The 21,334-nt window shown below is 41.2% G+C and overlaps 4 protein-coding genes and 1 long non-coding RNA gene across 5 annotated transcripts; 4 read left to right on the forward strand and 1 right to left on the reverse strand.

The window, feature by feature from the left end:
* Positions 1 to 2,190: 2,190 nt before the first annotated feature.
* Positions 2,191 to 4,555, forward strand: LOC136422506 (nuclear protein AMMECR1-like). Its single transcript, XM_066410278.1, has 4 exons — positions 2,191 to 2,396; positions 3,175 to 3,286; positions 3,709 to 3,799; positions 4,356 to 4,555. The coding sequence occupies exons 1-4, from the start codon at positions 2,191 to 2,193 to the stop codon at positions 4,553 to 4,555; spliced, it is 609 nt and encodes a 202-aa protein (XP_066266375.1).
* A 265-nt stretch (positions 4,556 to 4,820) lies between these two features.
* Positions 4,821 to 9,693, reverse strand: LOC136423186 (methylosome subunit pICln-like). The gene is made up of 6 exons (XM_066411253.1): positions 9,482 to 9,693; positions 8,863 to 8,999; positions 8,493 to 8,597; positions 8,161 to 8,244; positions 7,088 to 7,273; positions 4,821 to 6,084 (listed from the first exon to the last, which is right to left on the reverse strand). Exons 1-6 carry the CDS (start codon positions 9,598 to 9,600, stop codon positions 6,011 to 6,013), a joined length of 705 nt encoding a protein of 234 aa, XP_066267350.1. The 5' UTR covers positions 9,601 to 9,693; the 3' UTR covers positions 4,821 to 6,010.
* A 193-nt stretch (positions 9,694 to 9,886) lies between these two features.
* LOC136422507 (ankyrin repeat and SOCS box protein 6-like) lies at positions 9,887 to 16,208 on the forward strand. Its single transcript, XM_066410279.1, has 8 exons — positions 9,887 to 10,118; positions 10,955 to 11,121; positions 13,227 to 13,333; positions 14,413 to 14,556; positions 14,985 to 15,131; positions 15,545 to 15,778; positions 15,850 to 15,957; positions 16,170 to 16,208. The coding sequence occupies exons 1-8, from the start codon at positions 10,021 to 10,023 to the stop codon at positions 16,206 to 16,208; spliced, it is 1,044 nt and encodes a 347-aa protein (XP_066266376.1). The 5' UTR covers positions 9,887 to 10,020.
* A 284-nt stretch (positions 16,209 to 16,492) lies between these two features.
* Positions 16,493 to 18,194, forward strand: LOC136422983 (uncharacterized). Its single transcript, XM_066410955.1, has 2 exons — positions 16,493 to 16,613; positions 17,588 to 18,194. The coding sequence occupies exons 1-2, from the start codon at positions 16,509 to 16,511 to the stop codon at positions 17,816 to 17,818; spliced, it is 336 nt and encodes a 111-aa protein (XP_066267052.1). The 5' UTR covers positions 16,493 to 16,508; the 3' UTR covers positions 17,819 to 18,194.
* A 9-nt stretch (positions 18,195 to 18,203) lies between these two features.
* Positions 18,204 to 20,397, forward strand: LOC136422984 (uncharacterized). The gene is made up of 2 exons (XR_010753704.1): positions 18,204 to 19,217; positions 19,501 to 20,397. It is a non-coding gene; the product is annotated as an uncharacterized lncRNA (long non-coding RNA).
* Positions 20,398 to 21,334: the final 937 nt, after the last annotated feature.

The following is a 21,334-nucleotide window of genomic DNA, read 5'->3' on the forward strand; positions in this document are numbered from 1 at the left end:
GAGACAGGATTCTACTACTAAGAGGGAAATCAAGCCTGAAGAAAAGCTTTTGTATCAAAGAAGCAACCTACCAATATGTCCTATAGTAATGACCACTGGGTCGCATTCCATTAGTTTTTCGTACTGCACCTACACGGTTCAGGGCCTTAGGGGCACGTCACGTCAGCAATAAGCCAGTTCATAGTTTGAAGTGCGAATGTTCTATATAATGCATTGTGAGCCCCTGGCATATAGATGAATAATAGCTGGGTCCTGAACTTTGATATTCACCAAGAGTACATCACCGTGAATTGGATTATTGCGCAAAATTGAACCGTCAGTCATGTCACGTGACCTGGTTGACAGAGCATTTGAAACATGACGAAGACTGCAGTACGGACAGTTGTGAGAACTTGGGATACTTTTCCCCGCGTTAGAACGCAATGTCTGGATGCACTTTTAAGTACATACTCTTAAAACATTTTTTCTTAGAATTAGAGTCAACCATATAGAGTCAAGTAGCAGGTAATGAACCAATACCAATGAAACAGCAAATGTTATGGTATATATTGTGAAGATTGAGTATCCAATATATGTATATAGCTGAAATTTGTAGAAATTTCTAGGTGTTTTATCAGATTTCAAAAGTAAATTAAGGTCTCTTGTATTTCAACTATGTTGGCACCAAGCCTTGTCAATTTGCAAAATATCTGTACAAATTGTAATGGATTGTTGAATAATGATGGCATACATAACTGCCTTTGAATTGCACAGAATTATGTGCCCTTGACTGCAGGTATTTGAGAAGCACATTGTGCTCTGTTTTAAACAATTAGCCTTTTAATGTACAACTGTGGCTCTCATGTATGGCAGACAACAATATGGATATTTTGAAAATTGTAATTTAGAATGCAGTGCTATGACTACTGCGTTTTTAGAAAGCACCGATTCTACATAACATTTAATGGTGATGTTTATTTGTGGAAAGAATCAATTAAGACTCTGATAAGATATACGTAACTCTAATTAACAATAGACTCAATGTAAGTCTACAAGAAAGTATATACTAAAATTATTGGATTAAATAAAGGAATTTTGCCTGGATACTAGCCCGAGTATTACTCTCGTGTTGACTGTCTGGACTCATTGCACAACCTACTTTGACTTTAATGGAATTGCAACGGTACGATACAAGTGGGACACAGGCAGCTATTGCTGGTGTCGTGTCCTACACACAAAACAATACAGAACACATAGCAAAACATACATCATATAGGCTTGGGCCCTACATATCACAAACAAAGCAATAAATACCATCTAAGCTAAAGCAGCATAGTTAAGTACGACCTAACTACCAACGTACTGACCTATATCGGCTGGAATTAATAGCATTCCTTTCAGTTTTATTACAATACATAATGTAATAAAGTGTGAACCAAGGTCCCAATTCTACAAGATGGCCATCACGCTGTGATCTCGCTGCGACCTAAATTGGACATGTGTAGCCCTTCTCTTTTATTTATTTTTTATCTTGATTTACCACATTTGTGGAAGGTTTGACATAACAGGTGACTATCACCTTTTCAAGATGTCAACCCAGACCAGACTGTAAGTGTAAGTTTTGGACCATCGCACACCGGGGCATGCCCCTACTCTTTTTCGAAAGGTGTGGTGGGTTCTTTTACGTGCGCGGGGTGTGGCTCTCCCCAAACACGGGACCTCCATTTAACGTCCTATCCGAGGGACGCCCCTAACCATAAATGAGCTAGGTACTCATTTACACCTGAATGAAGTGAGGAAAGTCGTGTTAAGTGCCTTTCCCAAGGGCACAACGTCGGGCGCAAGTTCGGACATGTCTCTGACATCTCTCTCGGGATTAGATCCCGGGTCCCATTGTTTGACAGCCGCGCGCTCTACCACTTGCGCCACACGACGACACAAATCTATTCATTATTGGGTTATCATGAAATGTATTCAAATATCATTGGGAGATCATTAAATATATCAAAATGTAATAGTATGGCTAAAAAGACAACAAAACACACAAATCATTAAAAAATTATCTATGAAACTCGTGGAGCACTTTGTCAAATCACTCGGTTGGTCGCAAGGAGGTCGCCGCCCTAGTGGAATGGGGGTTTAACACTGTTACTCACTACATGTATAGCAACAATGCCGTAGATCGGACACAGATAGTACATGCAATACGATATGGCAGGCAGTGTCTGCGATGGGGACAAACAGACGGACACAAAACGAGACAACAACGGCTATCGGCTGAGTCTATACCCCATCGATGGGGTGGAGAGAAGGCTGGTGGTCAGCACCGAGATGTGCTGCTTCTGTTTCGACGTGCTGTACTGCCATTTGCACAGCTTCGAGCAGCCCAAAGTGCCGAGGTTTACCAACGAACCACAGTGGGTCTCCTCCGATCTCCAAGCAGATATTCGGGACGGTCTCTGCATGATATGGGCCAAATATCTGCTTGGACATCAATTCACTTCGTCCAAAGCTGATTTGTTTGTTTCGTTTTCCAACCTTAAATGTCTACTACGTCAGTAGCTTTATAAGGCGACTAATCCGTCTGCTTTTAGTAGAAAATAATGTACAAATAAAGAGTAAATATATTGCCAATGGAGAACTACAGTTGAATGTATTCCGCGGAGGCCGGTTAAGCTAAATTTAGAAAGAGGTCACGGCAGTAATGGTGGGTCGATGTTTTGCCTCTCGCGGGCTCTCAAATCGCTCAGAATCTGCTCGATCAATTTAAAGCTACATGGTTATAATAGAACAAAATCAGTGTTTGTTGTGGTTAGTTCCAATTTTTTTTAAAAGTTTGATGTTTCCTCAGTTCGCTTTTCGTGGCGTGGAAGAAGGGGGTCGAACGGCGCCTGCGCGGTTGCCAGGGTACCTTCACAGCCATGAACCTCCATGATGGACTCAGGGAATACGCCATTGCAAGGTCAAAGCTGCATCTACATTGACAGCTGTAAAAAATGTAGTGCTATGCTCACTTTATATATTACGCAGTGTTCAGCGATACATGTATATCTTCCTATGGTCGTGGACCACAAAAGGGTATTGGAAGCCAGAGGACTTTGTACTGATGATAGACGCTCTCTGAAGTGTTGTCCAGCCGCTGTCGTGTGAATCGTATACGTACTTGTCAAAATGGTTACATTTGTTCATTTTCAGCGCACGGGACGAACGTTTTGCCCCCATCGCTGAGGTTGAGCTGCGAAAGCTCCACTGTTCAGTGTTTCTACTCACAGAGCTAGAAATTGCAGAAGACTATCTCGACTGGGAGGTTAGTTAGGCCAGCTGGTATCCATCCTTCGGGTTGCTCCTCGCTGATCTCTTCCCTGACAGGAAGCGTTCAAAGTCGCAGACTTGAGCTAGAATAGGATGGGTACCAGGCGAGGTTGTTTACCTACGTGTGTACTGAATTTTGATTAATAAATTATTGTATCACTTTTCCATCCCTTCTCTAATTCATAGTATTATTCATCAGCATTTGAATTTGATTGGGCAATTGTCTTTTCCTGTGATTGACAGTCCTTCCTGCGTAAAAATGTAAAGAAATAGGCAGGAACTACTGTTATTCTTTTTATATAAAAACAATTCCAAAGTTCCTTTACATTGTTTCTTGTCTAACTGTCATGTGCTATTTCCATGTTGTCTTCCTTCTGGTGATTTTCTTGAATCTACAGCCTGTATGTATCATTACAGATCGGCACCCACGGAATCAGGATCGAGTTTGTAGACGAGGACGGAACCGAGCGCGCCGCAACGTACTTACCACATGTGGCAAGAGACCATGGTACACAACTACAGCAACTATATGTAACTTTGGCGTTTGGCATCTTTGCCTCTTCAGATATATCTGTAACGTATGCCAAAGATAATGTGGTGTGAAATTGTCTGTCAATCGATTATTGCTTCGTCTATTCATTTGCGACCGTTATAGATCGAGATGTTATATGGGATTTTCCTACTCTTTGTAAGTAGGCATTGGCCTGCCTAAGGTTAAGTTTCTAGAATTCGAAGAAAGAAAACTTTCAAAGAACTTTAATCTATATATCCCTCCCATAGCAATGCCTTCTCTAATTCTGTTAGACTCTACCAGTCTCCGCGGGTCGCTGGGAAAATAGTAGAAATTGGCCAAATAGAGTCAATTGTATGAAGGGAGTCGGCTACGGAGAGAGGGTCTAATAGGCAACCCAAGACTGCGGATGGGAATGTTGTCCTCTATGGCCAAAGTCCCCCGACAAATCTTCTCTCTATTTCCGACGCGGTTAGTCTGGCAGAGACTATAATTGTTGCTTTTGCCTCAGTTTTGGTTGTTTTTCCTTTTCTTTTCTACCTTATAACCTTAGGCTGGAACCATGTACAGACCATCAACCGGCTCCTCCGTAAGGGTGGATACAGGAGTCTGATCACAGACGACCTGCGGCGCAGTCTCAAACTGACTCGGTACCGCACACAGAGGGCGGACGCAAGCTTCACGGACTACATGGCCTACCGTAACAACAACTACCAGTGCCAGAACCCAGACAATAAGGGATGCAAATCTTAGCAAAGATACGATTACAGTTGTAATGAAAAATATACTATTCCCCAACTCAAAAGAATCTTTGTCAACTTGTCTTCCTTCTGCAGCATAACTGTAATGATCGTTTGGCAGCATGAAAGTTCATCTGAGTTGGTAAAGTACACATATATATATATATCAGAAATAAACTATTCTCCAACTCAAAGAATTTTGCTCACCGGAATTTTCGACCAAATTTCTTGGTCTTCTTTAGCTATCTGACTGAAGAAATTACGAAAAAAATCATGTGTGTACACAGTATTGTACTTTATTTTCCAAATCAACCTCAAGTTTACAAGTGAAACTAAGATTTGTAACAAATTTGTAAAGGTCAATATTGCTTTAGTGTGTTTTAAGTTATGAAGCCAGTTGAATTGTATATCATTTTTAAACAAATTCATTCTTCAACAGATGAAATATGGATTGTTTGTAAGTACAACACAACTTTTATTCACATTTTCTTCTGCTTCTAGTACAAGCTTCTGACTCTACTTAGAAAACTCTATTGGTCCACAGGTCTCAGCTGATGAAGAAATGTACCAAATATTTGTTCTGGGACATACAAACAAATAAACAAACAAATAAACAAAATTGCTCATGTATCAAATCCAGTTGAACTTGGCTGCTCTCTTGCATTTTTTGTGTATCTTCTTCCAACATTGTTTTTTGTTGTATGTAGCCAAGCCTAAGATTGATTTGTAAATAAGAAAAAGTGACCTAGTCAATAGAAAAACTGTAGATTTATGCCCAACATCAGTATGACTTTGGCTGTTTTTCTGCATCTGCATCCTTAGTTCTATTCCATCAGTATCTTGGTTGTAGTCAAGGGACATAAGTTCATTGAAAAACAGTACAATATTATGTATTTTTTTAATCTGATATCTGTCCCTGACTGTAATCATAAGACCTGATGGCATATCTAATCATTGAAAAGCTGTATGGAAACATCAGATCTTACAACTTCAGTACAACAAGGTTTCAACAAAAGGTTGTTTGATAAGTTAAACAATACGCCAAAACTAGTTACTCAAGCTACTGGATAAAATTTTGAAACAGTCAGACATTTCAGACAGCATCCGCTCTCTTTCGTCAGTGACTATTTCGGATGCTGTCTGAAACGTCTGTTTCCAAATTTTATCCAGTTGTCTAATCTTCATCAACGTAAGTTAAACAATATATCCATGCCAAATGCGTTTGACTGGGTTACGTATCATAAACAAGGATACAAGCATAGCAAAAGCAAAAATTGGATTGACATTTTAACCTTCTCCCTGCTTCCTAACCTCTAACCAATGAAAATTTGTTGCCAAACGTCTACCTTAGGAGTTTGAAGGTTAACATGTTATTATGTTGTCTACCCACTTAGATGGCATTTTTAATACAGACTGGATCATAGAAAAACTGTACATCTGCCGTCAGGATCAGTTTGTTTTCCTGGGCTCATTTTTCTGCGTCTGCATCATCGAACTGTCCCACCTCCATAGGCTCTGTGGGCTGGGTGGGGTCTTCGTCATCTGAGGAGACATTAAAATTACACAAAATTAATGATCCTCAAATTGACACAAAATCAATGACCCTCAAAAATTGACACAAAATCAATGATCCTCAAAAATTGACACAAAATTAATGATCCTCAAAAATTAACACAAAATTAATGATCCTCAAAAATTGACACAAAATTTATGATCCTCAAAAATCAACGATCTTCATCCATTGATAAACTCACATTGTTTACTTCTCTCTCTCTTTTTCTAATGTCATAACAGCAACCAGTGTTTGAGCATTGTAGCACTGTAAATGCAGAAATTTTCGCGGTGGTTTTATGTTTGCGGTTTTCACAGCGACCGTTTCATAACGAACTTAAAACCACCACAAACATTTTTGTCCAATACTGTAGCAGTGTGTGACTATAGCGCTGCCACGAACTCAAAACCACCGTGAACATTCCATTTTCACCTTAACGCGAAATAAAAACCACACAAACTTAAAAGCATTTACCGTGTATCATTATCTGTTGAAAGTAAAATGAACTTTTGTTTGGGGCCCGGGTAAAAATTCATCATTAGGCTCTGTAACATTGCTTTCTCAATTGCCAAAATTCTCATTTCAACATTTTGACCAAACTTTTCCGACTTGTCCCAAAAATCAATCACAAAAGATTTACCTCTGCCATTCTGTTCACTGTGCACACCCCCTATGGTGTTTGAGAAGTCCCTAGCTTACCTCTGCCATTCTGTTCACTGTGCACACCCCCCATGGTGTTTGAGAAGTCCCCGGCTTACCTCTGCCATTCTGTTCACTGTGCACACCCCCCATGGTGTTTGAGAAGTCCCCTGCTTACCTCTGCCATTCTGTTCACTGTGCACACCCCCCATGGTGTTTGAGAAGTCCCCGGCTTACCTCTGCCATTCTGTTCACTGTGCACACCCCCCATGGTGTTTGAGAAGTCCCCGGCTTACCTCTGCCATTCTGTTCACTGTGCACACCCCCATGGTGTTTGAGAAGTCCCCTCCTTACCTCTGCCATTCTGTTCACTGTGCACACCCCCCATGGTGTTTGAGAAGTCCCCAGCCTGTCCGTCTTGCATGCCCGGCACCTGTATGACACTCTCCAGGTGTGCCAGCGTGGCGCGACCCTCGTCTGTCAGGTGTTCAAACCCCTCCGCATCCTCGTAGTACTCAGCATCCCCACAGCCATCCTCTTCTGCGAGATAAGAAAGATGATCTTTAACCTTCTTTCTTTCTTGCCTTTAATGTCCACGGTCTCGATAATGACCATTCTGGCATGTTGGGAAAGTTGTGTCAAGTGCCTTTCCCAAGGGCACAAGATCGGTGACACAGCAAGATTCGAACCCGGGACCACTTGGTTCTGAGCCGAACACGCTGCCATTGTGCCACACGACCCCACAGTGGAGACATAGAGTAGACTGAAGGAGTAGGAATCGGCCAAATAGACAGAGGACATATCAGAGGAGTTGGCCACGTCTATTTGGCTGATTTCTACTCTTTCCAGCCATGTCTGGAGACTGGTAGAGTAGAGGCTACCTTCAACCTGCTAAGGTAGCTGTTTGACATCAAATTTTTATTACTTATGGGGTTAGACAGCAGGGAGAAGGTTAATCTATTACATGAAATGATTTGAGAAAGTTGTAAGAGAGAAGAGAGACCCCTAGTGACCAAAAATCATATTGCAGCCAATATGTTTAGAGTTTTTACAACTTTCGTTTTTAGACGGTTCTCTTTGGAAGGCTTGCCCGGAGCTATGGAGGATGGGGAGGGATGGAGAAGGGCGATGAACATCCGTGAAACATTCACGGTGAGATGATGACATGGTTCCGTTGTGAGGGGGGGGGTGCACATGTGAACAGAACTTTGAGTATCCTGGGGAAGAGGCAATTGAATGTTGCCACCTCAAAAGCAGCTTGATTTGAGACTACAATTTTTGTTTCTGCCTCTGAGAAAAATATATTTCTTCGTCATTTTGTTTGTTAGCTGGCCTTTACCTACAGAAGAAGTCCGAGCAGCTTCCTTTGCTGATCACTGATTTCTTACCACTAGAAAATACCTCATTATTCCCTTAGTTAACCTTACCATATCCCTCCTCATCAGAGTCCAGGTCCTCCGGGTCTGGGTGTAGCATCTGACAACCACTCATGGCCTGGAACATCGGGTCCACTGCAAACGGGAAAAAATTGAAACAGTACACTGTGACTTCTGCAGCGAGCACATTGTGGCTACATTTCTATTTTTTCAATTTTGTTTTATCTATTAATCTTTAGGGTGGTCCCTTTCATGGTACATGTAGCTACATAAATTACGTTAAATTTGACATCTCGAATACTGAAGCTAATACTACGTCTTTAAGGCGTATGATTAAATTTTCCGATAAACAGTTCTGTAAATGAAATAAGAGTTATTCTTACATGCTGTGTTGTCCTGTGGGATGAACCTGACCTCCGTCATGTCAGATTTCTCTTCTTCCTCCTCCTCACTTCCTGACCCTGTATCTGCTGGGCTCGGCTCCTTATCTAGATGGGGGTTAAATAAGAGGAGTTTCACATATTCTAATAAATCTGTACGTATATGCCGCTTCTACTGTTCAGAACAAACTTGGTGTGTTATGCCATGAGGTGGATTACGGGGTGCAAACAAATACATGTACTGTACCTCCAACACGTTGGGCATGTGCAAGGATTGTAATCTTCAAGCAGATCTCCCGGGGGGCAAAATCGTAAATGGAGATTACAAGGATTACACCTGATATTATTTTCTCTTCTTCTTCAAAATACTCACCTGTAATGTCAGAGTCCAGCATGATGTAGAGACACTGTTGGGGAAACGCTGTCTGGTCCCGAGACACCGCATGGAGAGATATGGACGGGTACTGCAGGTTGAACCCCTCTCCCCCAGGGTTGGTCCACGCTACACAGCTACAGAACAAACAAACAACAACAAATAAACAATATGGATGCGTACAGGTACAGATAAAATATGGTCAAGTATTTTAATTATTGTTTTCTATTTCTGTCAAGGAAATGAGTGCTCTTAAGGATATATGTGATGCCATGTATCTTTTTTAACATATTACATAAGACAATGTTCAATGCCTGACGCTTTAGAATAGCAGTGACCACAACTTTAGTAACAAATGCTTGGAACTTCATTTAAACATTAGTAAGGATACTCTGTGAGTTGTGTGGTACCTTGACGCAACAGGAAAATATTAACTCTACTCTACTCACTGAATAAAATTCAAGATACATGGTGTCATTTTGTAGCATGTGGATTATTTTAAATTTGACACTTCTCCATATATAACAAACATAACATGTGTACAATTGAGTCAAAAGTGTTTTCAAAATAAAGGCGAAAAGAGCGTGCCAGTTAATGGGGGAGGGGGGCAAGTGGCTACCTCTCTGCGATGTACAAAGTTCCGTCTCCCAAATTCTTCTCGCCCACGACAGCGACCGTGTTCTTCTCCGTGTACCTGACGCCTTCCGTCGGAGGCGGCAAGTTGGTCAGAACCACCATTTTTTTGTCTTTTTTCCTCGCTACACGTGCTCAAAACACAGACAAAACGTTTCCCGCGACGCTTCCAGGGTAGTAACCTCTGACCTTTGGTGCCTACGGTTACAAAGTTTCCGCCTGAAAAATATTCCCAATGTTCTGTTAAACGGAAAAACAATGAAACCAAATAATTGACGAAATAAATGATAATAGTGACAATTAAAAAACAAAGTGTAGCATAAACCCTACATCATTTTTGGTGTAAAATGTATGTTTTTGTTTGATAAATCAGGCATCTATAAAATCGCAACAAGCGCCCTTTGTTTACCCTAGCACAGAAAGTGCAGCTGAACTGTGAAACCAAAGAGACGAAATTTTGTCCTTTTTTGCTGGTTTTGTTTCAGATTTTTGCAGCACGTTTTGCAAGGAGAAGACGGAATAACCATGGCGCAAGGCTTCGGGGAGAGAATGAAGATGCTAAGACTGGCGGAAGACGTTCTAGAAGCGATGAAGAAAAGTGTGGAAGAAAACTGTGAGAAAAGGTAAACTAAAAATCTTCAAGAAGTCGAATCTGACAACTTTTAGGGACTTGAGTTGAACTTATGACGGGTACTTGAGCTGCGTATGTGGTAACAGGTGTTATATGCAGTTATTGTAATATGCATAGCACTCGCTTTCCAACCTGCAAGCTGCAATTCGCATGCAAAACCTTGAAATGATTTGCATGAAAAACTAAAATTAGAAACCTGTAGATTTGCTTTGCACCCTTCTAGGAAAAACATGGCTGAATATGACATTGTGGAGTTCTGCATTTTGGATGTTGACTTGGTGAAGGATTAATAAACCTAAATGAAAGCAAAATTAGCCTTCTTAAACTATTTATCTTTCTTTGAAGGCGAAGGATAAAACTACATGAACAGATTTATAAACATGTGTACACTCTTGAAGACTGTGAGACTTGTATATAATCTCCATTAACATTAATCTGCCGGGTAACATAAATCCGCCACTTTGAAAAACAGTGTGTTTGAGATATCTCTAGTGCAGCACCCCCCAGGTGTGCACAGTTTAGATATACAGGAGTTCATAATACTGGGGGACGTTGGGTTGGAGATCTGTTTGGACGTATATTTTCAGGGTGGCGGGATTATGACATTATGTATCCCTGGTGGAAATATAACGTTATATGTTAGTAGATAGAAACAATAAAGAATAGCAAGGTTCTTTTTATTCACAACCAAGTATTTTACAAGAGCCAGTGGGTTGAGCCAAGGAAAATACTTGCGATTGGTTGTGAGTAAAAGAACCTTGCTATTCAGTCATTCGCCAACCTGATGAAATTATTTGTGGAGAAACAATAAAGGTTTCAATTTCTCAGTGACAAGGAGAGGAATCTTAAGGAGTTTGACAGCCTGCTGAAGGAGACTTCAGGCGAGAAGCACTTCTCCGAGTCGGCCGGTTACGTCTTGCACCACGCTGCCTACCACAACCTGCCCGCCTGGGGCGAGAGGCTCCTCAAACATGGCGCCAAGGTCAACTATCAAGGTCAGATCGTTTTCTTCTTCTAAGTACCCTCTAACAAGCCATAAGTGGGAATCACAGAGGGGGGCGGGCGACAACGGATTACGGCAGGGTGGCCATAAGTCCGCCCTTGAAGCCCTCTAGTATATACTGTCAAGGTTTGTACAATATTAACCAGCAGTGAGTTTCACTCTGTCATGGTTTGTAAAAGGAAAGGAAATCTAAGAAAGTCAGTGCTTGCAGGGATAAGCTGATATATATGTAGTCATGGTACGCCTGTGGGCTAGCTTAAGATATAGTTCTGTTGGAATATCTAGATCTTGAGGACAAGTATTTGTATTGAGCATAAGTGAAACAAGGTAAATGTGACATCGTGGTGGATTGGTTTGGCTCCAAAGTCAGAGGACTCAGGTCCTGAGTTTGAATCCGTGGTCCCCTGACTTGTCCCGTTGACGTTGTGCCCTTGGGAAAGGTACTTAACATGACTTTCTCATAGTGAAAATGAGTACCTAGCTTCAGTTATGGACGTCCCTTGGATAGGATGTTAAAATGAAATGTCCCGTGTTTGAGGAGAGCCACACCTCGAGTGCACTTTAATAACGAAAAGAGTAGAATACATTGTAGTTCTTGCCTTATTAATTACGTGATCATAATATTGTGTGCACTCCCCATGTACAGTGACTTTGTTAAATTGGACCCACTATCTTCCAACTGTACCTATTCTTCGTTGTGGGTTTGTTACAACTTACAAATTGAGGTCTTGTTTTGAGGTCGACCACAAATTCCTATTCCTAAGCCACAAGATAAGCTGTTTTGATGCCTAACATGATTCACGTGTAGCGTGTACATGTGGTATCCACAGCACTCCTCAGGTATTTTGCACCAAACAGCCTCAGCTACCAAGGTTAATAATGCCACCACCTCTGACATGTAACGTTGGCATGGTAATTAATCTCAGAATAGCAGCCAGAGTGGTTTTGTTAGCAACAGTGAAGGGCATTTTCTGTTCGTTAGTTACAAGGGATTATTTGTAAGCCACTGTCCCTCTCATGTATTTCCTTGGTCTTTTGATGTTTCTAAGTAAAGATTTTTAGCAAGAGGCCCAGAGCAACATGGTAACAGAGAGCAAGGAGAAAACAAAATCTAAAATAGAACTTCACTCTCTGATTCTGAAAGTGTCTGTGCCAAGTGTCACCTCAGATACAAGCTACTTACGCTATGTAGTATGTTGATCTTTCTGTGCAGCACTACTAGTATTTTTGTCAAAATCTAAAATCCAACAAATTGAATTGGTGTGGTACTTAAGAAAGAATTCCAGGCAGCACACAATACATGCATATGTATGAACAGGGGAGTCGACAAAAGAAACTTCATCAAATTTTATAGCTTCCTCAGATGGCTCAAATGTTTAATGTCTAACTGCACATATATTTATAAGGTATATGTGATTCATAAAGCTTATAATTAGCCTCTGTGTTCCTTTATTCTGCAAATTGCAAGTTGTTTGATATGTTTTTTCTACAACATTGACAGATTTTGCAGGCTGGTATTTCTAGCCCTGCTTAATGAAGTACTAGTAAAAAGCTAATCTTCCACTGGTCTTAACACAAAGAACAGAGTTATGCACAGCGTCTGCATTTTAAATGTACCATGAAGCTCTGTGCGACAAATACAATGAACAGTGATATGCAAGGTAACAGTTACTCAAACAATAAACAATGGACCATTGTGGACTGTGTTTACATTAAGAAAACCAGGCAAATATATAATCCTACAGTTGAATACAACTGTCAAGTTATGAAGGCCACAAACTGGGGAAATATTAACTGGTTCAAGTATAAATCATGAACTTGAACATGAATTGCCAGCTCCTGATAGAGGTCTATACAAGCATGACAATTCTTGCGTTTGGCTGTGAATATCTATGTCCACATTGCAGTGGACCTATTGAGACTCATAAAAATTTATTACATCATGCTTAAATGTACATGTATACTTAAGTTATGGGGATGTATACATTGCAATTGACATAAGTATTCAGATCTAAAAAAAATTATTGCATCAGTGGGGATGTATCTGTACCTAAAAGTAAAATGGACTAATGGATAAGATGTATCTTTACCTTCCAGAACCTGAGAAGGAGGACACGCCCCTGCACAGAGCGGTGGAGAACGGGAACCTGGAGATGGTGGATCTCCTCATCAAGTACGGGGCTGACATCAACATACAGAACAAGGTGGGCATTGGGCTAAGCATCAGATAGAATAGTGACTTAGTCGAGAATCCGTGCAGCCTTGTTGAGCTTCATGTACTAATACAGGGCTGACATCAACATACAGAACAAGGTGGGCATTGGGCTAAGCATCAGATAGAATAGTGACTTAGTCGAGAATCCGTGCAGCCTTGTTGAGCTTCATGTACTAATACAGGGCTGACATCAACATACAGAACAAGGTGGGCATTGGGCTAAGCATCAGATAGAATAGTGACTTAGTCGAGAATCCGTGCAGCCTTGTTGCAATGTTGAGCTTTATCAAAGTTTATGTAGCTTTTTAAGTTTTTTAAGCTTTTTAAGTTTTTAGTTTTTAAGTGTCTGCTCCAAGATTGATAAGGCTGGAGAGTCGGCTATGAGTGACCATTTGTGCAGATATGATAATTGTATAGTGCTTACATATTGTAGAACAAGGTAGGGATCAGGCTCGCTAAATATCACTCAGATAGGGTCATGAGTTAGTCAGGGATCCAGCCTTGCTGAGCTACATGCTCCATACTTAATAAGGTTGGATAGCATCAGCTTGGTGTGACTGTTGTATGCACATACTAGTATAATCAAGTATGGGGCGGACATCAACATACAGAGCAAGGTGGGGATCTGGCATACATGTAGGCTGAAATGGCCTTGTGGAAATCGGTTACTGTAACATAATGTTTTTGTGAAAAGTCTCTGTGTTTTGCAATTTGATGTAATTGTATGGATGTATGGATGCATCTGTACTTGCTTGTTTGTTTGAGACTTTGTTTATTGTGGTCCGCATTTCATTGAGGTCATGAGGGGACCTGTAAACTATACTGTATTGAAATACATTTAATGATTTTAGTATATTCTACAATTATTCTTGCAGGAAGAGACAGCGCCCATCCATGTAGCAGTGTCCAGACGATGCCTGTCTAGCTGCCTACAGAGCATTAAAATCTTTTATATGTATTATATATGTTATATACTATACAAACATGATGACATACTCAGATGGTCTCTTGAAAGTACCAGAAGTAGATCAACATTGAAATTATCAAATTCTTTCTCCACCATCACAGGAAGGCACAGCACCCATCCACGTAGCAGTGTCCAGACACGGCCTGTGCGGCTGCCTGCAGAGCCTGATATCCTCCGGCGCTGACCTACAGCTGATCGAGACCAGCTCCGAGCTCAGTCCTCTCGGGAAGGCTCTGGATGAGTGGGTGGGTAAAGTCTTTAACCCTCTCCCTGCTGATTAACCTAGTAACCAATACAATTTTGGTGCCAAATGTTTAACTTTGCATGTACCTTTCGATGCATTGGTGCTGTGCCCATCTCCATTTCTATAGCTCTTGGGCCACACAATAGGTGGCTTGTAATAGTGGAGTGTGTTCACTCCCATACTCTCTCTCATGAGTGCTGATTGTCCTGGGTTCAAATCCTCTGACATGTCACCTGTGTTGTGCCCTTCCTCACTCGCACCCAGGTGTAAAAAAGGGTACCTGACTTTGGTTGGGGAGGTAAAAGACAGTGGAAGGAGAAGGTTGGGCTCCGCCTTCGAATACCTAGACATAGTGGATACCAACCCACTGCCCCTATGGCCTCAACCTTCAACTTTACCTTACCTTAAGTTTATGCCTATATCTCACAGGTTGTCCAACCTCACCCCACCAACAACCTGCAGCAAATCCGCATGCTGCTGCAGTCCGGCTGTGACATCACCAAGATCGAGAAGGAGCCCGGAGACGCCACGGCCTTCTCCTTCATCCTCACCGAGATGTCCCGCGGCCAGCTCGAGGTGGGAGGAATGGTGGTTTTATTCGGTGGTTATAGCACATGACCAGACGTTATGACACCATATATACCTCAGGGCGGGTCATTAAACCTTAATTCACTGTCCTCTGGGACTGTTTAGGCGACCCATATATGTAAACGTACTGACCCTGACCTCTCGATGTAGATATCATTAGACAATATTTTTTAATGATTTATATACAATGTTTTTTATGTACATGTATTTAGAATATTGTTATAGCTCGTTACACTGTCTATGTTATAGCTCGTTACACTGTCTATGTAAAAAATTAAAATGTCTTTGTCAGCAGGGCTAGCCTTTTGTTAGAGCCACAGACTAGTTAGGCAGCCCTGGCTGTGTGTGCTGAACAGCCAAACCAATACATAAATAAAATGAAATATCTGTTCGTCCCGCAGGTGGACGCGGCGTACAAACTCGTGGAGCTGCTGCTGGAGCACGGGATGGACCCGGACGCCACGGACGCGGAGTTCTTCACCCTGCTGTACTACTCGACCCTCGGGCTGGACGACTACTTCCCGTTGGTCAGGCTCCTGCTCAACTACGGCGCAGATCCGCTCATCAACACGTCGCTGAGAGTGCCCAAGTACGAGTGGATCGTGGTGGCCTTGCTGGACTGCACGTCGGATCAGGTGGGTATGGTGCATAGTCCTGGGCACAAGGTTATTAGATTTTGGGCCTCCTAATTTGCATAATTGATGAGGAAAGTTCAGAAATTTGCAACGGTGCCGACCTGTTCATCAACACGTCGCTGAGAGCGCAGAAGTACAAGTGGATCGTGGTGGCCTTGCTGGACTGCACATCAGACCAGGTGGGTAGTTTGTGGTTATTTTTGTTGTCTATTTAATGGTTTGGCCGACCTGCTCATCAACATGTCGCTGAGAGCGCCGCAGTAGGATTGGATCGTGGTGGCCTTGCTGGACTGCACGTCGGACCAGGTGTGTATGTGGTGTGCGTAGTCCGGTAGTTAGTGATCCTGCCTATGGAGATTGAATCCCGACTATCCCGACATGCATGCTAAAGAGTAGCAGTCCTTGGGACAGGATGGCTGTGGTTGACTAGCTGTTCATTGTATTGGTCAAGAAGGGTAAGGGGATTTCTCTGGTACAATAAACCTGGAAATAATGTACATGGTGTCTGTCTTCTCTACCATGACCAGTGGAGGAAGAACTCATTCACTGAATTCATTTGAGCTAAAGTGGTTCGAGATCGTTCATCAATTAATGTTAGACAGCCAAGTAATAAGATAATGCAAGGTAACAGTCACTCAAGCGTTGAAGTGTGGTTCACTGTTCATTTTACTTGTCGAGAAAACATGCAACAAATTATATATTCCTTCCCCAGGTTTCGGACAATGCAGACATGCGTGACTTCGGTCCAGCACGGAGGATGCTGACGCTGCTCCTGGACGGCGTGGACCGCTTCAGGTGGAGTGAGGAGATGGAGAAGAAGCTGGAGGGGATGAAGGTGAGTTGTTATGTTGTCTTCTCCAACATCAACTTGTTAATGGATCTGCTACACCTGATTTTGGTGCTTGTGCTGGGGAGTGGTTTCTGTTGAATATTCCTAGTAGATGAGGGGGAATTGCTGTAAGTGAAATCTAGAAGTGGAGGAAAGCCACTCTGTCCCTGAAAGATACCAGGGAGGGGGCAACTACCAACTCTGCAGTCAGGGAGTTCCACTCTTGAACTGTTCATGGGAAGAGGGAAGACTGCCCGTACCCTGTTCTACAGAAGGGGATGTCGTAGGACAAGGGGTGAAGCTATCTTGTGTTGTGTGGTCCCTGTAAACAGAAGCATTTCGTGTACTTATGTCTTGTCCTGAAACAATATCTGTATATCTAGGCCAATATATTTATACATCTATGCAAAAAAGAATCCGTGAAATAGCGATTTAGTTGTATAAGACATTCATCTCTTTACCATGTTATTGTATAATTGACATATACGGCTCCATATTATATCTCCTGTTGATATTATTTACCTCTGATAATATTACAACGATAGTGCTTTCTTATAGTTTGAAATGGAGCATTGTGCAGCCTAGAACCTAACCATTGTATAGCATAGAACCTTCCTGTAGCTTTTAGTAGTTTGATAGAAGTATCCAGTAGTATTTTATCTTTGCCTTACATTGTACCTGTTACAATCGTTGTGCAATAAACTTTGACTTGACTTGACTTGTCTTCGTTGCATCGACCTGACAATGCAGGAATGGCATCTTGAAAGTAATGTGAATGCCATTCTTGTTGGCAACGTATTTGTTCGTTTGTGTGTATTGCATACCAAGTAAACCGCGTCATGGCATAATACACCAGGTTTAACCTGTAAGAATTCAAGCTGCATATCTTTTCGATAAGTGCGGTGGGGTTAGACCATCAGACACCATTCAATCATATATGTCTGCTATTTACTGATAAAGTCATCTTATCTTGTCTTCAGGAGGAGTTCTTCAGCGAGAACGCAGAGGAAGATGGAGAGATGACCGAGAGTAAGGACGCCCTGGTGAAGCTCTGTGATTGGCTGAGGTCGGTGGGGCAGAACCCACGCGAGCTGAAGCACCTTGGGAGGTGTCAAGTCAGGAAGAGCTTGGGAAGGAACGGCATCTTCAAAGGAGTACGGGGCCTTAACCTCCAGGAGGACATCAGCAGCTACTTACTGATCAAGTCTTGAGCTTGAATGTTTCTAAGATGTTTATTTTCCAAGATGGGAATATGTTAAGGTCCAAGAGTTTGTAGTAGCATCCATGTTTGATGCCACTATAGGTTGACTATATAACCTGTATATGTGAAAGAAGTGATGTTGGGAATATGAGCTAAAATGTGTATATGTCAAGCTGGGAATGTTCTTAGGGCCAAGAGTTTTGAGGTCCGATGCCACTACAGGTTGAAAATAGCCTGCCTATGTGAGATATGTGAGAGAAATAAGACCTGCTGAGATAAAAAGCTCAGGACCTTTATTGAGCTCAAAGTTCTTATATGTTTATTCACCAAGCTGGAAATGTGTTATGGTCCAAGAGTTTCCAGGTTTGATGCCATTGCAGGTTGACTGTAACTGCAGGTTGACTGTAACCTGTATATGTTGAAGAAATGAGATCTGCTGAGATAAGGAGGACCTTTATTGAGCTCAAAGTTCTTATATGTTTATTTACCAAGCTGGGAATGTTTTATGGTCCAAGAGTTTCCAGGTTTGATGCCACTACAGCTTGACTATAGCCTGTTTATGTGGTAGAAATGATCTTGCAAGTCAAAGATGTTGATAGAGCTTAAACCTTTTAAAATGTTTATTTCACTAGCTGGAATATGTTATGGTCCATTATGGTTTGACTATAACCTGTATGAAAGGTGGTAAAAAATGGGCCTGGTAAAAATGACAAGTAGCGGTCAGAAGAAGGAGCACCAAAGGAACACCAGGTACTTAACCCTGCATACACAGTGATACAGACAGCGGTTGTAACCAGCCCTAGCACTGGGAGGGTTAAAAACAATACACAGGAATCTCCTATCTCATTAAACAAATACATTATGTATATTTACACACAGCAAATAACAACAACTAATATCTTCAACAATCTTTCTAGGTAAACAGAGAATACCGGGTATTTTGATTATTGACCAAATAACAGCACATAACAAAGAGGCATAGTTTATATGGCTAACCTTAAAAGTCTATATAACTTTTAATCAGGAAACCAAAGATGAGGACATGTACATGTAGTAAATGCACCATACGTTTGATCATACCCAGGGTTTTACCCAGCATTTGTCAGAGTTTTTAATGATGGACAGAATTCATGGCTTGTCCATGATATCGGTGTGTCAGATAAGATTGGAGTCAGGCCATACTAGAAGGTGAGCAGAGGTGTATTGAGAAGGCGAAAGGAAAATCTAGAGCCAGTGCATATCCTGGTCATACCTCTAGTTGTACTAACTGCTTGTATGTCTTGATCAACTTGGACAGATTACTGTTTGCATTGGATTCAATATAATCTCAAAGCACAGGTAAGGATCCAGCTCATATGCTGTGTTTTATGCCTTTACTTGCAACGCTTGATGTTCTGTTCTTAATTATTGTATTTTTCAATGTTCTTAAACGAGTTTAAACTGTAATTTCCAACACGAAAAATTGGACTTACCCAAATTTTCGACCGTACGACATCGGTCTTTGTCAAGGAATGATCCATCCACCGCTGGGATGACGTCACGTTATGCAGATAGCACACGTGACTCCGTGAGTAGTGGATCGTAAGTATTGGAAAGTCTGTAGCGCCCGCCGACTCTGTTGACGTTTGTGTTGGAAATTACAGTTTAAACGCGTTTAAGAATGATTTCTACCAACACAGATGAACTTTCAAGCTATTTTTCAATGGTTTGCTAAATGTGGCAAAAACGTTAACAGGTGCAAAACACAGAAAATGAGCTGGATCCTTACATCTGCTTGGAGATAAGACTTAATGGTGGTTTCGGTGTTAATTGATTGGTGCCTTTGCATAGAAATTGATGTTCTTGCTCAAGTCCTGAACCTGATGACATTTTAAACATGTGGGCTCATCACATACAGTAGAGTCCAATTTATTAACCAAATGGATTCAAATGGCTATTAATAGTGAAAATTGTAAATCATAGCATATTCTAAAAAATTCTTCAAAATTCCTTTAATGATATTGAAGCAACATTGTTCTAATGGCACAAATTTGAAGCAAGATTTGATCATATAGATAAGAGTGAATTTAAGTGTGTTTTTTTGTCAATATGATAATTGAATTATTTGATCTGTTTATAAATAATTTGATTTGATTTTAGTGTTATGTAAATTGATTTGATATTGTTAAGAATTTGAGTGCTGTACAGTGTAGGTAGTTTTTATTGAGTGCAGTGAGTTGTGAGTTTTTCTATGTATGAGGAAGAGACCAAAACTTGAGAACCCTTAAAAGTCACTACAATTTTAGACAGTTATTGTTATGTCTGCACTAAAACCCCTATCTCACTGGATCTGCGTTTGAAAGTCCAATAATGATGATTTCATAAATGCCAAAAAATACCTTGTTCACATTGTAAATGGTAGAGCATATGCATGTCTATCATATACAATTGTATTGTTCATTTATAGTTGATGTAACTAAAGGTACCAAATTCAGTGTTAAAAAAGAAAATATAACATTTTTGCCACTTCATATTTTCCAGGCGGCAAGCCAAAGAAAAAAGACCAAATGCACAAATCGTTGAGAATATATGTATAGTATATCGTTTGAATGTACAATGGACATTCCTTATTCACATTTATCAGTGTTGTTTGTTAAAGAATTTTTTCATTATTAAAAGGTTTGCCAGTATTGTGTTTGGCCATTTTTGCACGTAAGTAAACAGGCTCCATCACTTGTAACACCCACATTGTTGCGGATGGACTAGCAATAAAGATTATACTTATTTAGACAAACAACGTTGTCTCCTTTTCATTACATCACAATTTCCTCTCTGATGTTAAATAAAATAGTTTAACCCTGTTGTGATCTTGTAATGTGCTCGTCAAGATGCATTTTATAGCTATGTGTGTATGTCAGTGTGCATGTGTCTGAGTGTGTGTGTCTGAGTGTGTGTTTTTTGTATGCGTGCGTGTATGTGTGTGGAATATTTTCTTATTAAATTGAAGACAACACATTTTTAGGTACACATAATTACAATAAGATACAGTTAAAGACCTATAGGTCAGTCCCTTCTCTAGAAAATCTGGTGGGTGGGCGCCGGATTAAACCAAATAGATAACCGGAATAGATCTATTGGCCTATTACATCATCATCGGCAATGGGGTAGTCCCTCGGCATGTAGGTCGTTCGGACGACAACAATATCTGCATAAGTAGCACCGGTGGTTTCATCATGTAGTTTCACCATATAGTCTTTTGTTTTGTATCATGATACTATAGCGTAGACTTATGGAGGCATAGTTTTGGGTCTGTTGTGTGTGTGTGTGTGTGTGTGTGTGTGTGTGTGTGTGTGTGTGTGTGTGTGTGTGTGTGTGTGTGTGTGTGCGTGCGTGCGTGCGTGCGTGTGTGTGCGCGCGCGTGTGACGGTGTGTGTGTGTGTGTGATTCCGGATTTTGTAGTCAGTATAACTTAAGAACCTCTGGATGACTTGCAGGTCTTGGGAAGTCGAAGGCCAAGGTCAATTTTGGGCCCCCTGGTATGTAACTT

This window comes from Branchiostoma lanceolatum, chromosome 17, assembly GCF_035083965.1.
Source record: "Branchiostoma lanceolatum isolate klBraLanc5 chromosome 17, klBraLanc5.hap2, whole genome shotgun sequence".
NCBI classification, from domain to species: domain Eukaryota; kingdom Metazoa; phylum Chordata; class Leptocardii; order Amphioxiformes; family Branchiostomatidae; genus Branchiostoma; species Branchiostoma lanceolatum.

Bases quoted from the DNA above. Each gene is read 5' to 3' on its own strand.
- LOC136423186 (XM_066411253.1), bottom strand. From the start codon at position 9,600: ATGGTGGTTCTGACCAACTTGCCGCCTCCGACGGAAGGCGTCAGGTAC. The intron at 9,000-9,481 runs GTAGCCACTTGC...TTTGTTCTGTAG, and splicing joins ACTTTGTACATCGCAGAGAG to CTGTGTAGCGTGGACCAACC. The intron at 6,085-7,087 runs GTAAGGAGGGGA...ATGTCTCCTCAG, and splicing joins CAGTGAACAGAATGGCAGAG to ATGACGAAGACCCCACCCAG.
- LOC136422983 (XM_066410955.1), top strand. From the start codon at position 16,509: ATGCGTGACTTCGGTCCAGCACGGAGGATGCTGACGCTGCTCCTGGAC. The intron at 16,614-17,587 runs GTGAGTTGTTAT...TCTTGTCTTCAG, and splicing joins AGAAGCTGGAGGGGATGAAG to GAGGAGTTCTTCAGCGAGAA.
- LOC136422506 (XM_066410278.1), top strand. From the start codon at position 2,191: ATGGCAGGCAGTGTCTGCGATGGGGACAAACAGACGGACACAAAACGA. The intron at 2,397-3,174 runs GTGGGTCTCCTC...GTTCATTTTCAG, and splicing joins AGGTTTACCAACGAACCACA to CGCACGGGACGAACGTTTTG. The intron at 3,800-4,355 runs GTACACAACTAC...TTATAACCTTAG, and splicing joins ACATGTGGCAAGAGACCATG to GCTGGAACCATGTACAGACC.
- LOC136422507 (XM_066410279.1), top strand. From the start codon at position 10,021: ATGGCGCAAGGCTTCGGGGAGAGAATGAAGATGCTAAGACTGGCGGAA. The intron at 15,132-15,544 runs GTGGGAGGAATG...TTCGTCCCGCAG, and splicing joins TGTCCCGCGGCCAGCTCGAG to GTGGACGCGGCGTACAAACT. The intron at 15,958-16,169 runs GTGGGTAGTTTG...TGCATGCTAAAG, and splicing joins TGGACTGCACATCAGACCAG to AGTAGCAGTCCTTGGGACAG.